Source organism: Camellia sinensis, chromosome 4 (genome assembly GCF_055761805.1).
Source record: "Camellia sinensis isolate YWXY chromosome 4, ASM5576180v1, whole genome shotgun sequence".
NCBI classification, from domain to species: Eukaryota; Viridiplantae; Streptophyta; class Magnoliopsida; order Ericales; family Theaceae; genus Camellia; species Camellia sinensis.
The window spans coordinates 105,995,379-106,013,541 of NC_138964.1; the positions used below are offsets into that span (position 1 = coordinate 105,995,379).

Sequence of the window (18,163 nt, forward strand, 5' to 3'; positions counted from 1 at the left end):
TACTCACTTTTGAAGCTTCAAGAATTGTCTCGAAGGTTGGTTACTCGCCTTTGAAGCTTTCAAGAATTATTTTGAAGGTTGGCTACTCGCCTTTAAAACTTCGATAATTGTCTTGAAGGTTGGTTACTCACCTTTGAAGCCTCGAGAAGTGTTTCAAAGGGTTGGCTATTTAACGATTTTAAAGTATACCATGAAGCAAGAGAAGTTTCCGGTATGCTATATTCTCGAAGTCGAACATAATATTGGAACAATGTCAAAGCATTTCGAAGGTCCACAGATTTGGCTCGAAGGTGGGTCAAAGCTCCCTCAAAAACACTTCGAAGGTCTACATATTTGGTTCGAAGGTAATTCGAAACTGGAAAACACTTCAAAGTTCCATATATTTAGTTCGAAGATGGCTCACAGCTCCCTCAAAAGCACTTTGAATGTCCATATATTTGGTTAGAAGGTAATGCAAAACACTTTAAAGTAGTGCAATTTGAAGAGTTTGTACGTTAATTGTCACTTCGAAGCAATTCGAAGTAGTGCAATTGGAAGTGAAAATATATTGTTAAGGTCTGAAGAATCATGCTTCGAAGGTCTTGAAATTTCCGTAGTCTCATGATGCATCGAAGGTCTCAAAGTAAAGCATAGAAAGGCCAACTATTACTAATGGTTCGAAGAAAATAATGTTGGCATGCATTGCGACTAAATCAAATTGGTGATATTTTGTTAAGAATTCACCATTTTAAACACATGCAAAGTAATCCAATTTCAAAACACACATCAAAATTCAAAGCATGTGAAATTATTTTAATTATGTCTGAAACTTTAAAAACTCTCCAAGTAGGTAGCTATTATGCATTCAAAGCTTTTAAAGCTTGTAAAATATGCTGTAAGCACCTTCGGAGCAAGGTTTAGGTTCTTTTTTAACAAAATTGAATCATGTTGCATGATAAAAGAACCTTTGAACACGTGTCTCCCTTCGAATACATTAATTGCCAAATGTGGTCTAAATTGACGTACAACTCTTCATGAATTCGAGGTTTTTCATTCTGAAAGAGTTGCGGGGGTTAATGTTGGCACCATAAATAAATAATTTTTATAGTTATTATTTATATAATTGTAGGACATTTAGCACTCTTTTACTCATTTGGAGGTTATGAGAAGTTATAAAATATTAAACACGTGTAGAAAGATGATGAATGACAAAGTGGAGAACATGGAGCATGAATTGGAGATTAAGGGAAGTTATGGAGACATGGAGATGAAGTGGAAGATCATGGAGTGTGATGTGTGGGAGATGGGAGAATATGGTAGTTATTAAGTAGTTTTTTCCTACAAATGTTTGCCTATAAATAGTCATTCATGGCTACATTGTAAAGGATCCAAACCTTAAATAAAAAACAATTGATTTCCATTTTTCTTGTCATTTATATTTCCTGCACTTAATGTTTTACACTTTATTTTGTGCACTTCATTTTTGAAGCATAGGATTGAAGCATAGGAGTAAAGTTAAATTTTCTACACTTCATTTTCAAAGCATAGGAGTAGAGGTAAATTAATGGTTAGTTTGATTGTTTACTCAATCATCTTTCTTCGTATCCCTTCTTCTTTTTTTAATTTTTCTTTTCTCTACACTTGGCAATTTTGAAGCCCTCTTCATTGAGTCAAAAGAACTGTCAACACAATCGTTTGATAATTGGCTTGAATGTAATCTGTAAGGATTTTTCAATCCTTGTTGGCACGCTCGCATTTATGGTATTGTCCTTCGTAGGTAAATATATGTGTGGTTTTTTTGGCTTTCAAAGGTTAAAAATGTAATTTGAGCATGCTAGCATGAATCAATGAGTCCTTACAGAAATAATAAATGTCAACCAATTAATTAGACGATTGCTTCGAAGTTTTTTTTAGCCTCAATGAAGAAGACTTTTACTCGTGGCTTGTTTTAGGAGAAAATTCAGAAGACTAATCACAAAAGTAAAAAAAAGAGAGAGAAACAATGTCAGAAATCAAATTTCATTAAGTAAACAAGAGTTTACAATTGTACCTTTGCACTTTTACAGTTTCGAAGGGGGTTACAGCAATAGACTAACCTAAAACTACTCCTAGGAATTTGAAATGTAGTGGAAGAAAGTAAAGGACTAGAAAGCAAAATTGTAAAGTAAATAAATTGGTTTCGAGATCTGGTTCTGGTGGCCTTGTAAATGTAGCCATCAATGGCTATTTATAGGAAAAAACTTCCAGCAATAACTACTCAATAACCACCTAAAACTACGCACTCTTCCACCTTCATTCCCACAATGTCACATATCCCTCCATATCTTCCACTAAGTCACTTTGTCCATAATATTCTTCACCCATGCTTTAACTTCTTCCACCTTGTCTTTCATGTTCCACCATGCAAGACCACTAACTTTTTAACTTTTGTTAGCTTCTGATTGATCAAGAAAGTGGTACGTGTCCTGTAATAATAATAATAATAATAATAATAGTAAAAATAATAATAATATTACCATTTATGGTGTCAACATTACCTATTTAAATACCATAACAGCACCAACGAAGTGCTTCGAAGGGACACTATACTAAAGGCATATGCTTCAAATTCAATATGAGTGCTTCAAAGTGATCAATTTGAATCAAGAAGCATCAATTTGATTTGGACACAATACATACCAATCATGTTTGGTATGAGTCATTAGTGGAAGCTTTGTACTTTCTTAGGTGACAAGTTCAAAATTTCAACATGAGACACCAGTTTGTAATCAATGAATGCATGCATTCACTGTGTATGGTGTCCAAAAATCATGGCTAATACTTCAATGACATGGCAATACTATTATGTTCATTATAAAAAACCTCTTCGAAACTCTTTCGAAATCCTTCAAAGTTTCTCTGGCACCCTTCGAAGATTACTAGAAGGTTCATTATAAAGAAGGACATATTAAAGCCTCCTTGGAGCTACTTCGAAGCTAATTCAGAATGCTTAGAAGCCACTCTGAAATGATTCGAAGTTTACCGCCATGTAAAGGTAACAAATGTCTCACTTGACAGTAGCCAATATCAAGGCAAAAAATTATGAGACGTCTCGAATTCTTGAAGAGTTGTAATTCAAAGGATGAAAGCCATCCTCTAAAGGTATTACTAGAGGCCAAAATCATCCTTCAAAGGTTGAAGATGTCAACAAAGTACTAATTACATCCTTGGAAATACTCGGCAAAGTTTCAAAGGTTCACAACCACCATTATTATTTTTTCTTTCTTTGCAACTATTGTTGATGCAAGATAGAGTGCTTCGAAGCTAAAAAATTATGGCAAAAAGGGTTTTCAAAGCACACATGTTGACAAACAACAAAGCTAAAATGATAGTTGTTTACATATCCACTTCGAAGACAATCTGGAGTATAAAGACGTCATGTCTAATACATAGTAAAGACTAGCTTTTGGTCAAGAATGATGGTTTTCACATTGCATGGTAGAAAACAACAAACATGTGATCTAATTGTGTTTTCTACAGAGCTTCTTCTTCCTTGGCCAACTGTAAATTTGTATTGGCCACTATTTCACATATAACCATGAAAATAGCCAGGACCATTATTATCGGTCATTTCCATGCTTCTCATTGTCAAAATGTAGGAGAAAACTCAACAAATATATTTTCTAGATTTTGATATTTTGTTAACCATTTCATCAAAATTAAATTTTGATGTGAACCACAAATCCAAAATGGATTTTGAACAACGAAGAGAGTGGTATATGGTGGTTTTGGAAATTCAAATATTTTGAGATTTTCCACATCATCAAAAATTTTAAATCTACTAACCGTAGGTTGCTCATCATTTTTAACCAAATTTCATTAAAAACATGCTCCCTAACAAGCTTTTCATGACTTGGCTCTCTACAAATGGATATATGAACCCCCCGAGCCATATATAGAATATCATTCTTAGCCATGTTTGACTCAAGAACATGCTCTTTCGTTATGTTAATTTCATAATTCAGCTCTTTAAAAATGGGCTCTTGAACTCCCTGAGCCATTAGCTATTTTTTCACTAATTTCAATCATAAAAAACTTGAATACATTTTGTAAAACCTCACAAATTCAGTCATTAAAGACTTGACATGAAAGGTTGATAACTCACGTCTCCATTGGCAAATTTTCATATCAAGTTGATAAATTATTCCAATTAAATGGTATATTTTTTCTTCTACCAAATAATATGATAATGAAATAACTTAAAATTTTCCTTCATCAAGAAAATTGATCTCTTCTTGAAGATCCAAATTTTTTCTTTCACGCTAATATATTTCATATTGATAAATTTGAATGGCAAAATCTAATTCGTTTGTCATTTCTTCTTCTTGACGTCCCACTGGGCGCGCCAAAAATTGTTGTTGGCTTTTTTGACTTTCGAAGGTGAAAAATGTAATTTGAACATACCAGAAAGGATCAATAAGTCCTTACAGAAATAATAAATGCAACCAATTAATCAGACGATTGCTTCGAAGTTCTTGTTAGTTTCAATGAAGAAGACTTTAATTAGTAGCTTGTTTTAGGAGAAAATTTAAAAGACTAATCACAAAAGTAAAAGAAAGAGAGAAACAATGTCAGAAATCAAATTTCATTAAGTAAACAAGAGTTTACAATTGTACCTTTGCACTTTTACAGCTTTGAAGGGGGTTACAGCAATAGACTAACTTAGAACTACTCCTAAGAATTTGAAATGCAGTGCAGGAAAGTAAATGATTGGAAATAAAGAACTGGAAAGACAAATATAAAATAAATAAACTGCTTTGTGAATCTGGTTCTGGGGACCCTATAAATGTAGCCATCAATGGCTATTTATAAGAAAAAACTTCCAGTAATAACTACGCAATAATCACCTAAAATTACCCACTTTTCCACCTTCATTCTCACAATGCTACATATCACTATGTTTTCCACTAAGTTACTTTGTCCGTCATATTCTTCATATGTGCTTTAACTTCTTCCACTTTATCTTCTATGTTCCACCGTATGTAAGGCCACTAACTTTTTAATTTCTCTTAACTCTGGATTGATCAAAAAAAGGTGTTACATGTACTGCAATAATAATAATAATAATAATAATAATAATAATAATAATAATAATAATAATAATTATTATTATTATTATTATTATTATTATTATTATTATTATTATTATTATTATTTATGGGGTGAACAAATGATTCTTCACATTTTGGAACAAATTGTGGTTTTCATTCAAATTCAAGAGGAAGAAATCAATATTGCGGTTCTAGAGGTGGTAGGTACACAAATTTTCGAGGAGGTAGATACAACAATCGTAATAAAGGCAGACATTCTTCATCTAGATCATCTAGCTCTGGCTGTCAGATTTGTGGAGGACTATATCATATTACCTTCGATTGCTGGTATTGCATGGACCCTAATTTTTAGTCTTCATCTTCCTCCTCTCATCAGCAGTATTCTCAGGCCAATACTAGGGCATATGCTGCATCTGTTTCTCAAGTTCCTCAGGTGTTTTCAGATTCCTCTATTACTCCATGGTATATTGACTCAGTAGCTACTAATCACTTTGACTCGTGATTTTTCTAATATTCAGCAGTACCAACCCCATCAAGGCCAAGAGCAGGTTCAAGTAGGTAATAGTTCTTCATTGCCCATCCATCACATTGGTAATTGTCTCTTGCCTACTCCACATTTTGCTTTTCATCTCAAAATCTTCTTCATGTTCCTTCCATTTCTTCTAACCTGCTATCTTTTCATCAGTTAACCAAAGACCATAATCGTGTTGTTATTTTTTTTATGCCGATACATTCTTGATTCAGGACAGACACATGAGCAAGGTCCTGCATAAAAGGACTAATGTCAATATTCTTTACCAATTTTTTGCATCACTACCTAGGCTGTCTTCACTGCCTCTTTAGTCTTGCACTACTATTCTAGTCTTTGATCTGTTTTGGCATCAAAGATAGGGCATCCCTCACCACAGAAACTTCAACATTTTGCTTTTCATTTACCAAGTAAACCTAGTATAAATAAAATTTTGTCTTGTACTGATTGTAAGTTGTCTAAAATTTATAGATTACCTTTCCAGTTGATTGTCCTTTTTCACTGGTTTACAGTGATGTATGGGGTCCCTTCAATTCAGAAAATGCTACTTTCAGATTTTATGTGTTGTTTATTGATGATTTTACTCATTTTACTTAAATTTACCCTTTGCACTACAAGAGTGAGGTCCATGATAAGTTTCTTGAATTTAAGTCCTATGCTGAAATTCAATTTCACACCCGTCTCAAAATAGTTAGAACTGATGGTCGGATTGAGTTTGTGAATAAAAAATTAGACTCTCTCTTGTCTTCTCAAGGAACCATTCATCAAACTAGTTTTCGTTATACTCAGGCTCAAAATGGTATTTCTGGAACAAAAAAAAAAAAGTAGTCACATTATTGAAACTGCTATAGCTCTCGTTCATCATTCTTCTATTCCTCTACTTTATTGGTTTGATGCTATAGTTGTGGTTGTGTTTCTTATCAATAGAATGCCTAGTGTTTTTCTTTTCATCACAAGTCCCCTTTTGATGTTTTCTCCATTCAATCCTAGATCGTTCCTTCTTCAAAGTGTTTGGCTGCCAATGCTTTCCTTGGCTCAACCCATATGCTACTCATAAGCTTCAACCAAAGTCTGTGCCTTGTGTCTTTTCAGGATATTATCCAACTATTAAAGGTTATAGGTTCCTTAATCCATTCACTGGTAGGGTTTATATTTCTAAGCATGTGCTGTTCAATGAGACTTGTTTTCCTTTTTTAACAAATCATTTAGTTGCACCTCCTTCTTCAACACCTGGTTGTTATGAAATGAATTGTAATTACATTATGGGCGTCTTCTTCACCTATTGTCTCTTCTTCTTCAGCTCATATTTCTTCTCCTTCACCTTCAGGTCATATTCCTAATCATTCAAGTCCTATTTCTTCTAATCCTTCGAATTTTGTATCTCCAACTATTTCTAGTTCTTCTAATCAGTCTATGCCTCTTTGCTCTACACCTACCTCTGCTGCAATTCCTATATATTCTATTTCAATTGATATATCTCTTCCTTCACATCCGCCATCTTCTTTTCCTTCTTCACCTGCTCCTATTTCTAATGCTCATCCAATGCTTACCAGGTCTAAGGCTAAGCATCCTCTTTGTCTCACTGTTTCATCCTCTATTCTTCAAACTAAGCCTCTTACTGTCAAAGAAGCTCTTGAATCTCCTGTTTGGGTTGCTGATATGCAAGAAGAATATCAAGCTCTTCAACGTCAAGGCACTTGGGATCTGGTTCCTTTTTCTTCTAACCAGGTTACCATTAGCTGCAAATGGGTTTTTATGATTAAAAGGAACTCTAATAGCATGATAGCTAGATATAAAGCAAGGTTGGTGGCCAAAGGCTATTTGCAACAAGAGGGTATTGACTTTCAAGAGATCTTTAGCCCAGTGGCTAAGCAACCTACAATTAGAATTATCTTGTGTTTAGCTCTCCATTTTCAATGGCCCATCAAGCAATTGGACATCTCTAATGATTTTCTTTATGGCAAATTGGAGGAAGAGGTATACATGTTGCAGCCACTTGGTTTTGTTTAGAATTCCACACAAGTTTGTAACCTCAATAAGGCACTTCATGGGCTTAAACAGGCCCGATAGGGTCTGGTACTCTACTTTTTCCTCCCTTTTGCTCAATTAGGGGTTTCACAACAGTCGATCTGACACCTCTCGCTTTATCAAACACACAGCTATTATTCTCACAGTCCTTATGCTTTATGTTGATGATATATTGTTGAATGGTAGTGCTCCTGCCTTGATTACTTACCTTCTCTTACAGATGTATCACACTTTTTCAATGAAAGAGCTTGGTCATGTGTCTTATTTTTTGGGCATCTCAGTGCATACTCAGGCCCGTGGTTATTTTTTGCCTCAAGAGAAGTATGCAGCTAAGCTCTTGATCAAAGCAAGTCTAGTGGATTGCAGGCCCTGCTCCACACTCTTAGTTGTCAAACCATCTACTTCTCTAACTGATTCGCTTCCTTTTTCCCAACCTCCTTTGTATAGAAGTGTGGTTGGAGGCCTACAATATCTTACCATCATTAGGCCTGATCTGGCTTTGGCAGTTAACCAGGTCTGTCAACACATGCACTCTCCCACCAATGCTCACTTTCAAGCTGTGAAGAGGTTGCTGAGGTATGTCCAAGGCACCATTTCTCATGGCTTAAGCTTTACTTCTGGCTCATTTTCTCTCCATGCCTTTTTATTTTTTTTTATTCCAATTAGGTTGGAGATAGCTTGGATAGAAGATCTACATTTGGCTACTGTATGTTTGTTGGTCCGAATTTGATCTATTGGTCAGCAAAGAAACAAGACACATGTCTCTAGGTCTTCTACTTAAGCTGAATATAGGGCCTTGGTTCATGCAGCTGCAGGGCTTACTTGGCTACAGTAGTTGCTTAAGGATATGTTTCTTCCCCGTTCCTCTGTTCTAGTTCTTTGGTGGGACAACCTGTCAGCCATGGCTCTGGCTTCCAATCCAGTATTTCATTGCAGATCCAATCATATATTGAAATAGATTGTCATTTTATTAAAGAGAAAGTAGTGGCCAAGCAAATTGATCTCAGATATGTTGCAACTGCAGATCAAATTGTTGATGTGTTTATTAAGCCCTTAACCACCTCCAGGTTTCATTATCTCAAAGACAAGCTCTTGAGGGGGGAATGATGAGATAACAAACCAAGATTCAGAGAAGCAGCCATCTCAGCTGCAGATGCAAGCATTAGTGCAGCAATCCAAGTCACAAGCGCAGTGTCACGACCCCAAACCGCCCCTAGTAGTTTGGTGCCGTGATGGCCAGTAATCCGAGATTACCGAAGGCCAACTTTCAAAAATTAAACTCAATCAGAATATATTATACGGGGCTCACAAATGCGGAAGCAACAAATCAAAGTTCAAGTGGTCCATAAGTGCATTGCATAAGTCAAATGAAATGGCATACATCTTCACATAACTTACAACTTGAATACAACAAAGTAAAATACGTATTACATCTTGATCAAAAGGCTTCTCGAGCACAAGTCAAGAAGCATGATTTTCAAGATTCGCCGACATAATAAAAAAAAATGACATCGCCGACGTGAATACAAAACAAAGCCGACAAAATCATGGATCCAAAACAAGCTTTCAAAACACATTCTAGGCGTCGCCGACGTCCTGCTCATCACCTACATATATATAGAGAGGGTGAGCTTGGATACTTAGTGAATGGCACAAATAATAAAGGTTTTGCATGAATATAGCCGAAGTCTTTCAAAACAAAACATGCCAAAAACCATACTGATATTAGCCGAGATCCTTTCAGAGCAAAATCCATCAAAACTTTATCAAAAGAAGAGGTGAACCGTATTCATCTATCAAGTCTTACAAGTCTCAAGGGATGCATGCTGGCATCGGCAAAACACAAATCAAGCTTTCCGAACAAACAAATCCACGCGGTAAACCATCAGTGGCAAAACAAGGGAATAACCGATCCGTAATCGATTAGGCAAGGGTGCTGCGAAAATTTAGAGTCCTCCAGCACGAGGGACTTGTATTACTCAGGCCTGTAGCCCTTTTTAACACGATGGGACTTGTGTTACTTAGGCCCGTAGCCCGCTTTAACATGATGGAACTTGTGTTACTTAGGCCCGTAGCCCGCTTTAACACAGTAGTCTTTCCAAGAAAGGACCGTATCCTTTTATACTTAGTGCTGCGAAAGTTTAGAGTCCTCCAGCACAAGGGACTTTTCAAGGATGACATCAAAACAAAGCTTATACTTGATACATCAAAACAGAGCTATTCATTCATGCTTAACAAATACTTTCGTCAAAACAAAGCAAAGCAAGATTTATCAAAACAGTATAACATAACTTTATTAAAAATACCACTCACGTAGATCTCCTCGGGTGTAGGCTCAAAGCAAAGATCAAGAACCTACAATCACATGGCAATCACATTCTCAAAACAAGCTTTATATGCATGCAAATGATCTCGGCATTCTCACCAGATCCCAGTCAATAACAAAGCAAAACATGCTGGGAGTTTAAACACTACTTCTGTCCCATGAAAACACACTGGGTACCAACCAGGTCTTTGCCGAGGTCCCATACCTCCTTGCCGAGGTGTGGTCCCGTTGGCCTCATTCAAAAGCAAAGACGGGAAAACCTGGGTTTCCCTTTGAAGAACATGATGAACATGATCATGAGGAAGATGAATGCAAGATCATATCTTGTTACAAAAATCTGAGATTTCATGCCATGAGTTCAGAACATGGACCTGGGTACCCATACAAGAAGGTCATGTAAGAACAACACAAAACATGGTTTTTGTTCCAAACTTTCAGATCAAAACGAGACTTTTCTTCAAGAACACATGAATACTATCTTTCTCTTTCGAAACCAACTTCAAATCGATGAATGACATGCAAAACAAATTCGATCATGCAATGCAGCTAGATGATCAATAACAACAACCAGAGTAGATTAAGATTCTTACCCCAAAGCTTGAATCTAACGACTCAAACTCCAAAGGTCAACTCGAAAATGTACTCTCTCACTCTAAAACTCCTTCTCCTTCTTCTAGAGCTTCTCTCTCTTCAAGAACAAAACTTGCAACAAAATGATACAAAAGAATGATATGTTCACAGGCCTGCCGGCTGACTTAACCTTCAGCTCGGACACGTGGCGCTATTGGGTTGGTTCAACTCAAAAGGTGACTGATTGATAAGACAAGTCTTATGACAAAGCGTATGCAGCAAGCTAAGGCAAGACACATCGGCATGTAATGACATCGGCTAAAGTCAAAGCTTCGGCAACAGGGTAACAAAGACATTGGCTAGGGAGGACGACACTTGACTAAGCTGTGCCACGCCTTGGCCTGGGCGCGCCACACCTCGGTCTAGGCCATACCTGCCCAAGGACAAGGATCACTAAGTGCAGAACATCTCGGCAAACATGCCGGGGTGAAGATGGGGGTCGACCAAGTGGTTCCAAAACAGTTCTAAGTACAAAGGTTCAGAGGTGAACTAAGCTCAAGATGACCTCGGCTACACACCAAGCAAGGAACAAAATCATCCAAGCAACACTTAAACAAAACAAGGCAAGGCAAGGCAAGGCAAAACTTGCAAAACAACATAACAAGACAAGATCATGCATGAATGTATGCACGTACGACAAGAGTAAGGTGAGGGTTGCTACACGCAGCCTTACCTCATGACATAAGTGCAGCCTCAGCACTTGTCTGTGACACCATGTGCATCACAGGCTTGTATAGTCAAGAGGTCAAGTGGTTATAGCTGGACTAGTTGTGGTGGTTAGAATCTTGAGTTTGTTATGTAACTGATTTTGTATGAGTATCTTGTAAACCATTGAATTGATGTACGTTATGTTTGGTTGGAGAATTTGGGAAATGATTTGGAAAAGAAAAGGGAAAAGGTATGTGAAATGTGAATAAAATATACCTATATTTCACTTAGTTTCATACACCTTTTCTTTTTCCCCTTTTAAATCCATTCTCAAATCTCCTAATCAAACACAGCGGTAATGAAAATATAGAATTCAGTATTTCTTCTATATAGTGTAAATAGAGTGTTCATGATTTTAGATTTTGTGTGGTTGACTTCTTGTAGCTTCTCCTAATAGTTCTTATGATACGTGGCGCTATTGGGTTGGTTCAACTCAAAAGGTGACTGATTGATAAGACAAGTCTTATGACAAAGCGTATGCAGCAAGCTAAGGCAAGACACATCGGCATGTAATGACATCGGCTAAAGTCAAAGCTTCGGCAACAGGGTAACAAAGACATTGGCTAGGGAGGACGACACTTGACTAAGCTGTGCCACGCCTTGGCCTGGGCGCGCCACACCTCGGTCTAGGCCATACCTGCCCAAGGACAAGGATCACTAAGTGCAGAACATCTCGGCAAACATGCCGGGGTGAAGATGGGGGTCGACCAAGTGGTTCCAAAACAGTTCTAAGTACAAAGGTTCAGAGGTGAACTAAGCTCAAGATGACCTCGGCTACACACCAAGCAAGGAACAAAATCATCCAAGCAACACTTAAACAAAACAAGGCAAGGCAAGGCAAGGCAAAACTTGCAAAACAACATAACAAGACAAGATCATGCATGAATGTATGCACGTACGACAAGAGTAAGGTGAGGGTTGCTACACGCAGCCTTACCTCATGACATAAGTGCAGCCTCAGCACTTGTCTGTGACACCATGTGCATCACAGGCTTGTATAGTCAAGAGGTCAAGTGGTTATAGCTGGACTAGTTGTGGTGGTTAGAATCTTGAGTTTGTTATGTAACTGATTTTGTATGAGTATCTTGTAAACCATTGAATTGATGTACGTTATGTTTGGTTGGAGAATTTGGGAAATGATTTGGAAAAGAAAAGGGAAAAGGTATGTGAAATGTGAATAAAATATACCTATATTTCACTTAGTTTCATACACCTTTTCTTTTTCCCCTTTTAAATCCATTCTCAAATCTCCTAATCAAACACAGCGGTAATGAAAATATAGAATTCAGTATTTCTTCTATATAGTGTAAATAGAGTGTTCATGATTTTAGATTTTGTGTGGTTGACTTCTTGTAGCTTCTCCTAATAGTTCTTATGATACGTGGCGCTATTGGGTTGGTTCAACTCAAAAGGTGACTGATTGATAAGACAAGTCTTATGACAAAGCGTATGCAGCAAGCTAAGGCAAGACACATCGGCATGTAATGACATCGGCTAAAGTCAAAGCTTCGGCAACAGGGTAACAAAGACATTGGCTAGGGAGGACGACACTTGACTAAGCTGTGCCACGCCTTGGCCTGGGCGCGCCACACCTCGGTCTAGGCCATACCTGCCCAAGGACAAGGATCACTAAGTGCAGAACATCTCGGCAAACATGCCGGGGTGAAGATGGGGGTCGACCAAGTGGTTCCAAAACAGTTCTAAGTACAAAGGTTCAGAGGTGAACTAAGCTCAAGATGACCTCGGCTACACACCAAGCAAGGAACAAAATCATCCAAGCAACACTTAAACAAAACAAGGCAAGGCAAGGCAAGGCAAAACTTGCAAAACAACATAACAAGACAAGATCATGCATGAATGTATGCACGTACGACAAGAGTAAGGTGAGGGTTGCTACACGCAGCCTTACCTCATGACATAAGTGCAGCCTCAGCACTTGTCTGTGACACCATGTGCATCACAGGCTTGTATAGTCAAGAGGTCAAGTGGTTATAGCTGGACTAGTTGTGGTGGTTAGAATCTTGAGTTTGTTATGTAACTGATTTTGTATGAGTATCTTGTAAACCATTGAATTGATGTACGTTATGTTTGGTTGGAGAATTTGGGAAATGATTTGGAAAAGAAAAGGGAAAAGGTATGTGAAATGTGAATAAAATATACCTATATTTCACTTAGTTTTATACACCTTTTCTTTTTCCCCTTTTAAATCCATTCTCAAATCTCCTAATCAAACACAGCGGTAATGAAAATATAGAATTCAGTATTTCTTCTATATAGTGTAAATAGAGTGTTCATGATTTTAGATTTTGTGTGGTTGACTTCTTGTAGCTTCTCCTAATAGTTCTTATGATAAAAATAATTTGAATAATGGAGTGCAATTTGTAAGAAATTACAAATTTTTTGTAATGAAAGTTACAAATATTTGTTATATCTATTGCACATTGAGGTAAGAATTTATGGTGTGTATGGCATGTGAAAGTTGTACTTTTTTTGTGGTGAACAAAATTATATCATTATATGATTTATGTTATAAATAAATAAATAAATAAATTATGATCCTACAAAGATGATATCATATGTACTTTTTAAAGGTACACATAATAACATCTTTAATTAAAATTTTTTTAAAAAATTATTATTCTAAATAATGTTTTTAAATTTTTTATAAATTATAAAATTATAACTTAAAATAAGTTAAAGCCCGTCGGTGCCTAATTAGGGTGCAATTATGGTGGGCTTAACTTGAGCCTAACCTGAAATTTTTTAAGATTTGGATAAGATATTTTCTAATTCGGTACAAGTTTGGATAAACATTTAGAAGCCTAGATTAAATTTAGTCAGGCTTGGACAAAGACATCAAACAACCGGAAACCTAAATTATATATATATATATTCATATATATAAAAAAATATATATATATATATATATATTCAGATGTATAAAAATATTAAATATACAAATAAATTATTAGACATTACATGATATTAAAGTAATTTAGATTATTAAATTATACTAAATATATATTATATACACAAGTAATACAAAATCTTACATTTTTTATTGTCACTCATAAATTGTAAAGACTATCATAGCGACATCTCTCTTATATTATATAAATTATTTATTTTGATATTATTAATGATTTTTCTTTTAAAAAAATATGAATAGTCTAATTTTAATAAATTAATAATTTAGTTGCAAAAAAAAAAAAAAGAAATTCATGTGCAATTTAGGTTAACTCGAGTCGTAAATGGGCAGACAATTTTAGATTACAATTAAGGCCTGAGTGGGCCTGGACAGGTTTTAGTATAACTTCACTTGGACTTGAATAACCTCTTAACCTATCTGAACTCGCTCGATTTGCACTCTTAAATCCCAATGCCCATCCGCAAAGTAATTTGTTATCATTACAAATTAGAGAGATTTACCAATTAGCGTATTTGTCGAGAAAAAATTTCAAATCAATGTTAAAGTTTATGATCATTAATAATTAAACATATTGCATAAACTTTTTCACTAATTTATAAATATTTTGTCAAAAAGTTACTGTTAATTTGATATGATAGTTGGTAAAATAATTCGCTTAGTTATGAGTTTTTAAATATGTATTTTTTTGGGTGTATGTTTGTTATTTTGTTGATTTTTGTTTTTTTTTTCTTTTCTTTGGGAACTATAATTTTATAAATAAATTATTGATATAAATATGATTTAATCAAGCTGTTAACGATCTAAACAACACCTTCAATCCGATTAAAGACTATTCAAAATACCAATCATCTAAAAAAACAGAGTTCATTGCTATTCAAAACTAAAAAATAGACTTAATTTTTAAGTCTAATAATGTGACAATCAATTAAGATATTAAAGAGAATATTTTTTTATATCTTTTTTAATTATCAATTAATTATATGACTTGCCCAACATCAAGTCTGAAAAATGGGTTTAAAAAGTAAAATTATATATCATTTTTTCTAAAACAAATCCTTTGAAAATTCAAACGGAAAGCCACTATCCCGATCGTAGCCGCAAGTGCCTCGCAATTCCGTTCCGCATTAGTTAACTCGTAACTGCCTATAACTGCCCACGTCCCCCACGTTCTCTCTCTGTTCATACCCGATATCTCAAAATCCCTCTTTTGTTTCGTTTTTTTAACTCTTTTCCGCTCTTAATTAACACACTCGCATATGATATATGATCATACGATTCAAATTTGAAATTACATTACCAGAATTTCCATAGAGCCTCCTCCTCCTACCAGTAGTACTACTAGTACAGCAAAACCACTCACTCACTCACTCACTCACTCACTCACTCTGTTATTAACAAGAACACAAACATGGCTTCTCTCTTTGGTCTCTTTTCCACCTTTCTCTTCATACTATTAACCGCCGCCATCAACACCCCCTCTGTTGGAGCTTTTAAGGAATTCAAAGTTGGTGATTCTGAAGGTTGGCGACAGCCCGGTGACAACCACACCGCGTTCTACGACCAGTGGGCTGCAACCAACAGATTTCTTGTTGGAGATTCACTCCGTGAGCTTTTTTTCTTTTCTTTTCTTAATCAAATTTGGTTTTACTTTCTGTTAAGAAGGAAAAAATATATATATGGTATTAATTTTTAAAAAAAGAAAAGACAAGGAAGAGAGTTTATTGATGAAACGTTTTGTGTTTCGGTTTCTTTAGAAATCGATAGCAAGTCTTTGGAGAAGTATATTTGCTATAGTTTATTAGATTTCACCTTTTTTTTATTTCATTTGTAATTGTATGTATTACAAATTTAGACGTAGAGAAATAGAGATTTTCATTACATGATTAATGATTGTATAAGAACTATGTCCAGACTCCAAAACAACAAAGAGAGGTTTTAAAACTCATAGTGAGATGACAACTTACATGTCCTGAATTTTGATGGTGTGTTGCGGCCTCATTGTAATGCAGATATCTTAATCGGTCAATGACAACATAAATTTTTCTTTTTTTTTTTTACCAAGTTGTTTTTTTTCATTAAGCACATGATTTTTCAATTATGTTGCAATTTTATTTTGTTCTGCAAATCTATTGCATCTTTGTTTTGTGATAGAGCAATTCTTCACCTCCAGTTTTTATTCACCATTTTACCACCAAAGAATATGTCAAGATATTTTTCACCTCAATTGTATTCTTCATGATTATTTTCAAACAAAGAAACAAGTTAACCATAAAAATTCACATAAGCAGTGAGTGATATAAAAGGGTAATAAAAATTGATGATATATAACACTTTTCTTTGTAGCAAATCCAATTTAAAAGTCTTTACATATTCATGTGAATATTTTGTGCACTTGTTTTTTATACTTGGTTTTGTTCACCTAGGTGTTTTGGTTTTATTTCCAACATTGAACAGGTTTCGAATACAAGAATGACTCTGTTCTTGTTGTAGACAAATGGGGTTACTTCCACTGCAACATGAGCAATCCAATCTCTACCTTCAACAATGGCAACAACACTGTAGTTAGCCTTGACAACCCTGGATCTATGTACTTCATCAGCGGAGACCCTGATCACTGCAAGAACGGTCAGCGATTGGTTATCCAAGTCATGACTCTGCACTCAATCTCCAATTCTCCTCCTTCCATTGCCACTCCACCAGAATCATATTTGGCAGAGTCTCCATCGCCTCTTTCAAGCTCTGGCGCGTCAGTATCAGTTTCAGTGACATTCATGATTTCAGTTGTTGTAACTTGTTTGTGGTGTGCACCATAGGCTTTTGTTTGTTTATGTTATGTTATGTTATGTTATTATGTGAATGACTGATATACTTTTCATGTAGGTTATGCTTTTTATGTTAGATTGTGGCTGACTCGGAATCATTTGGATTTGAGTAGTTATGATTCCCTGTTAAACTTTGGTTGGATTATTGTGTTTGTCACTCCTTTTTCTTGACCTTAGTGATTCACTTTGAATTTCCTTGTATTTTATTGGAAATGCATGGTCGATTGTGAGGAAAGTAATGAGTTTTTTATTTGAACCTACAATTTAAGCGTGTTACTAGTGGAGGGTTCAAAGTCCTTGGATCTGTCACTATTACTAATGCATGGTATTAAGAACTGTCGAACAAGGGTAATGCCTTCTCCGCGGCCTTTGTTTTGTCACCAAAATCACAACCATCACAACTAAAATTGTCACAAATACCCAATATTTATTTTGGCAATAAGGGTAAAGCGACTAAAAACCCATTTACTATTAAATGACTTCGTTTTATTTACACTATATTAAGTCCAAGTGATACTCCATATTAATATCTATTAGAGTAAATCATTGGATTCATAACTTTTGTGTTGGAGTTTTAAGAGACGGACAATATGTAAAATGTTAAACTATAGGATCCAGTCAGCTTTTAGCCTGTGGTCTCGGCTTTTTCAATTGCAATGCGCAATAGATCTGTTAACACAACTGAAGAAATAGAAAAGTGTATTCAATAATATTGTGTATGTTAAAATAAAATACAATGAAGGGTTGTATATATAGGTAAGGAAGAGAAGTGAATAAGAAAGGAAATCCTAATGCGGAAACAATACATATTACTATATATTATATATAAAAAATATATTTACTAACAACCCCCCTCAAACTGAAGATGGTTTCAAGGAGACCAATTGGAGTTTGGAAAGTAACTCATTAAAACGACCAGAACAATGGGTTTTAGTAAACAAATTAGCAACTTGAGCAGCAAAAGAAATGGACTAGAGCTGGATAATATCACTAATGACATGCTGACAAATGAAATGACGGTCAATCTCGATGTGTTTGGTGCGATCATAAAAAAACATCATTGTGAGCAATCTGAATGGCACTACAATTGTTACAATGAAGAGGAGTAGCAATGGAATAAAG

At 35.6% G+C, this 18,163-nt stretch overlaps 1 protein-coding gene across 1 annotated transcript; it reads left to right on the forward strand.

Annotated features, from left to right (window-relative positions):
* The first annotated feature begins 1,177 nt into the window (after positions 1-1,177).
* On the forward strand, positions 1,178-17,212 carry LOC114282563 (early nodulin-like protein 9). Its single transcript, XM_082923523.1, has 4 exons — positions 1,178-1,295; positions 5,359-5,396; positions 5,588-5,660; positions 16,674-17,212. Exons 1-4 carry the CDS (start codon positions 1,178-1,180, stop codon positions 17,030-17,032), a joined length of 588 nt encoding a protein of 195 aa, XP_082779649.1. The 3' UTR covers positions 17,033-17,212.
* Positions 17,213-18,163: the final 951 nt, after the last annotated feature.

Excerpts from the sequence above, each read along its gene's own strand:
- LOC114282563 (XM_082923523.1), top strand. The coding sequence starts at position 1,178 with ATGATGAATGACAAAGTGGAGAACATGGAGCATGAATTGGAGATTAAG. Across the intron at positions 1,296-5,358 it reads GTGGGAGATGGGAGAATATG|ATTTGTGGAGGACTATATCA; the intron begins GTAGTTATTAAG and ends TCTGGCTGTCAG. Across the intron at positions 5,661-16,673 it reads ATTGCCCATCCATCACATTG|GTTTCGAATACAAGAATGAC; the intron begins GTAATTGTCTCT and ends AACATTGAACAG.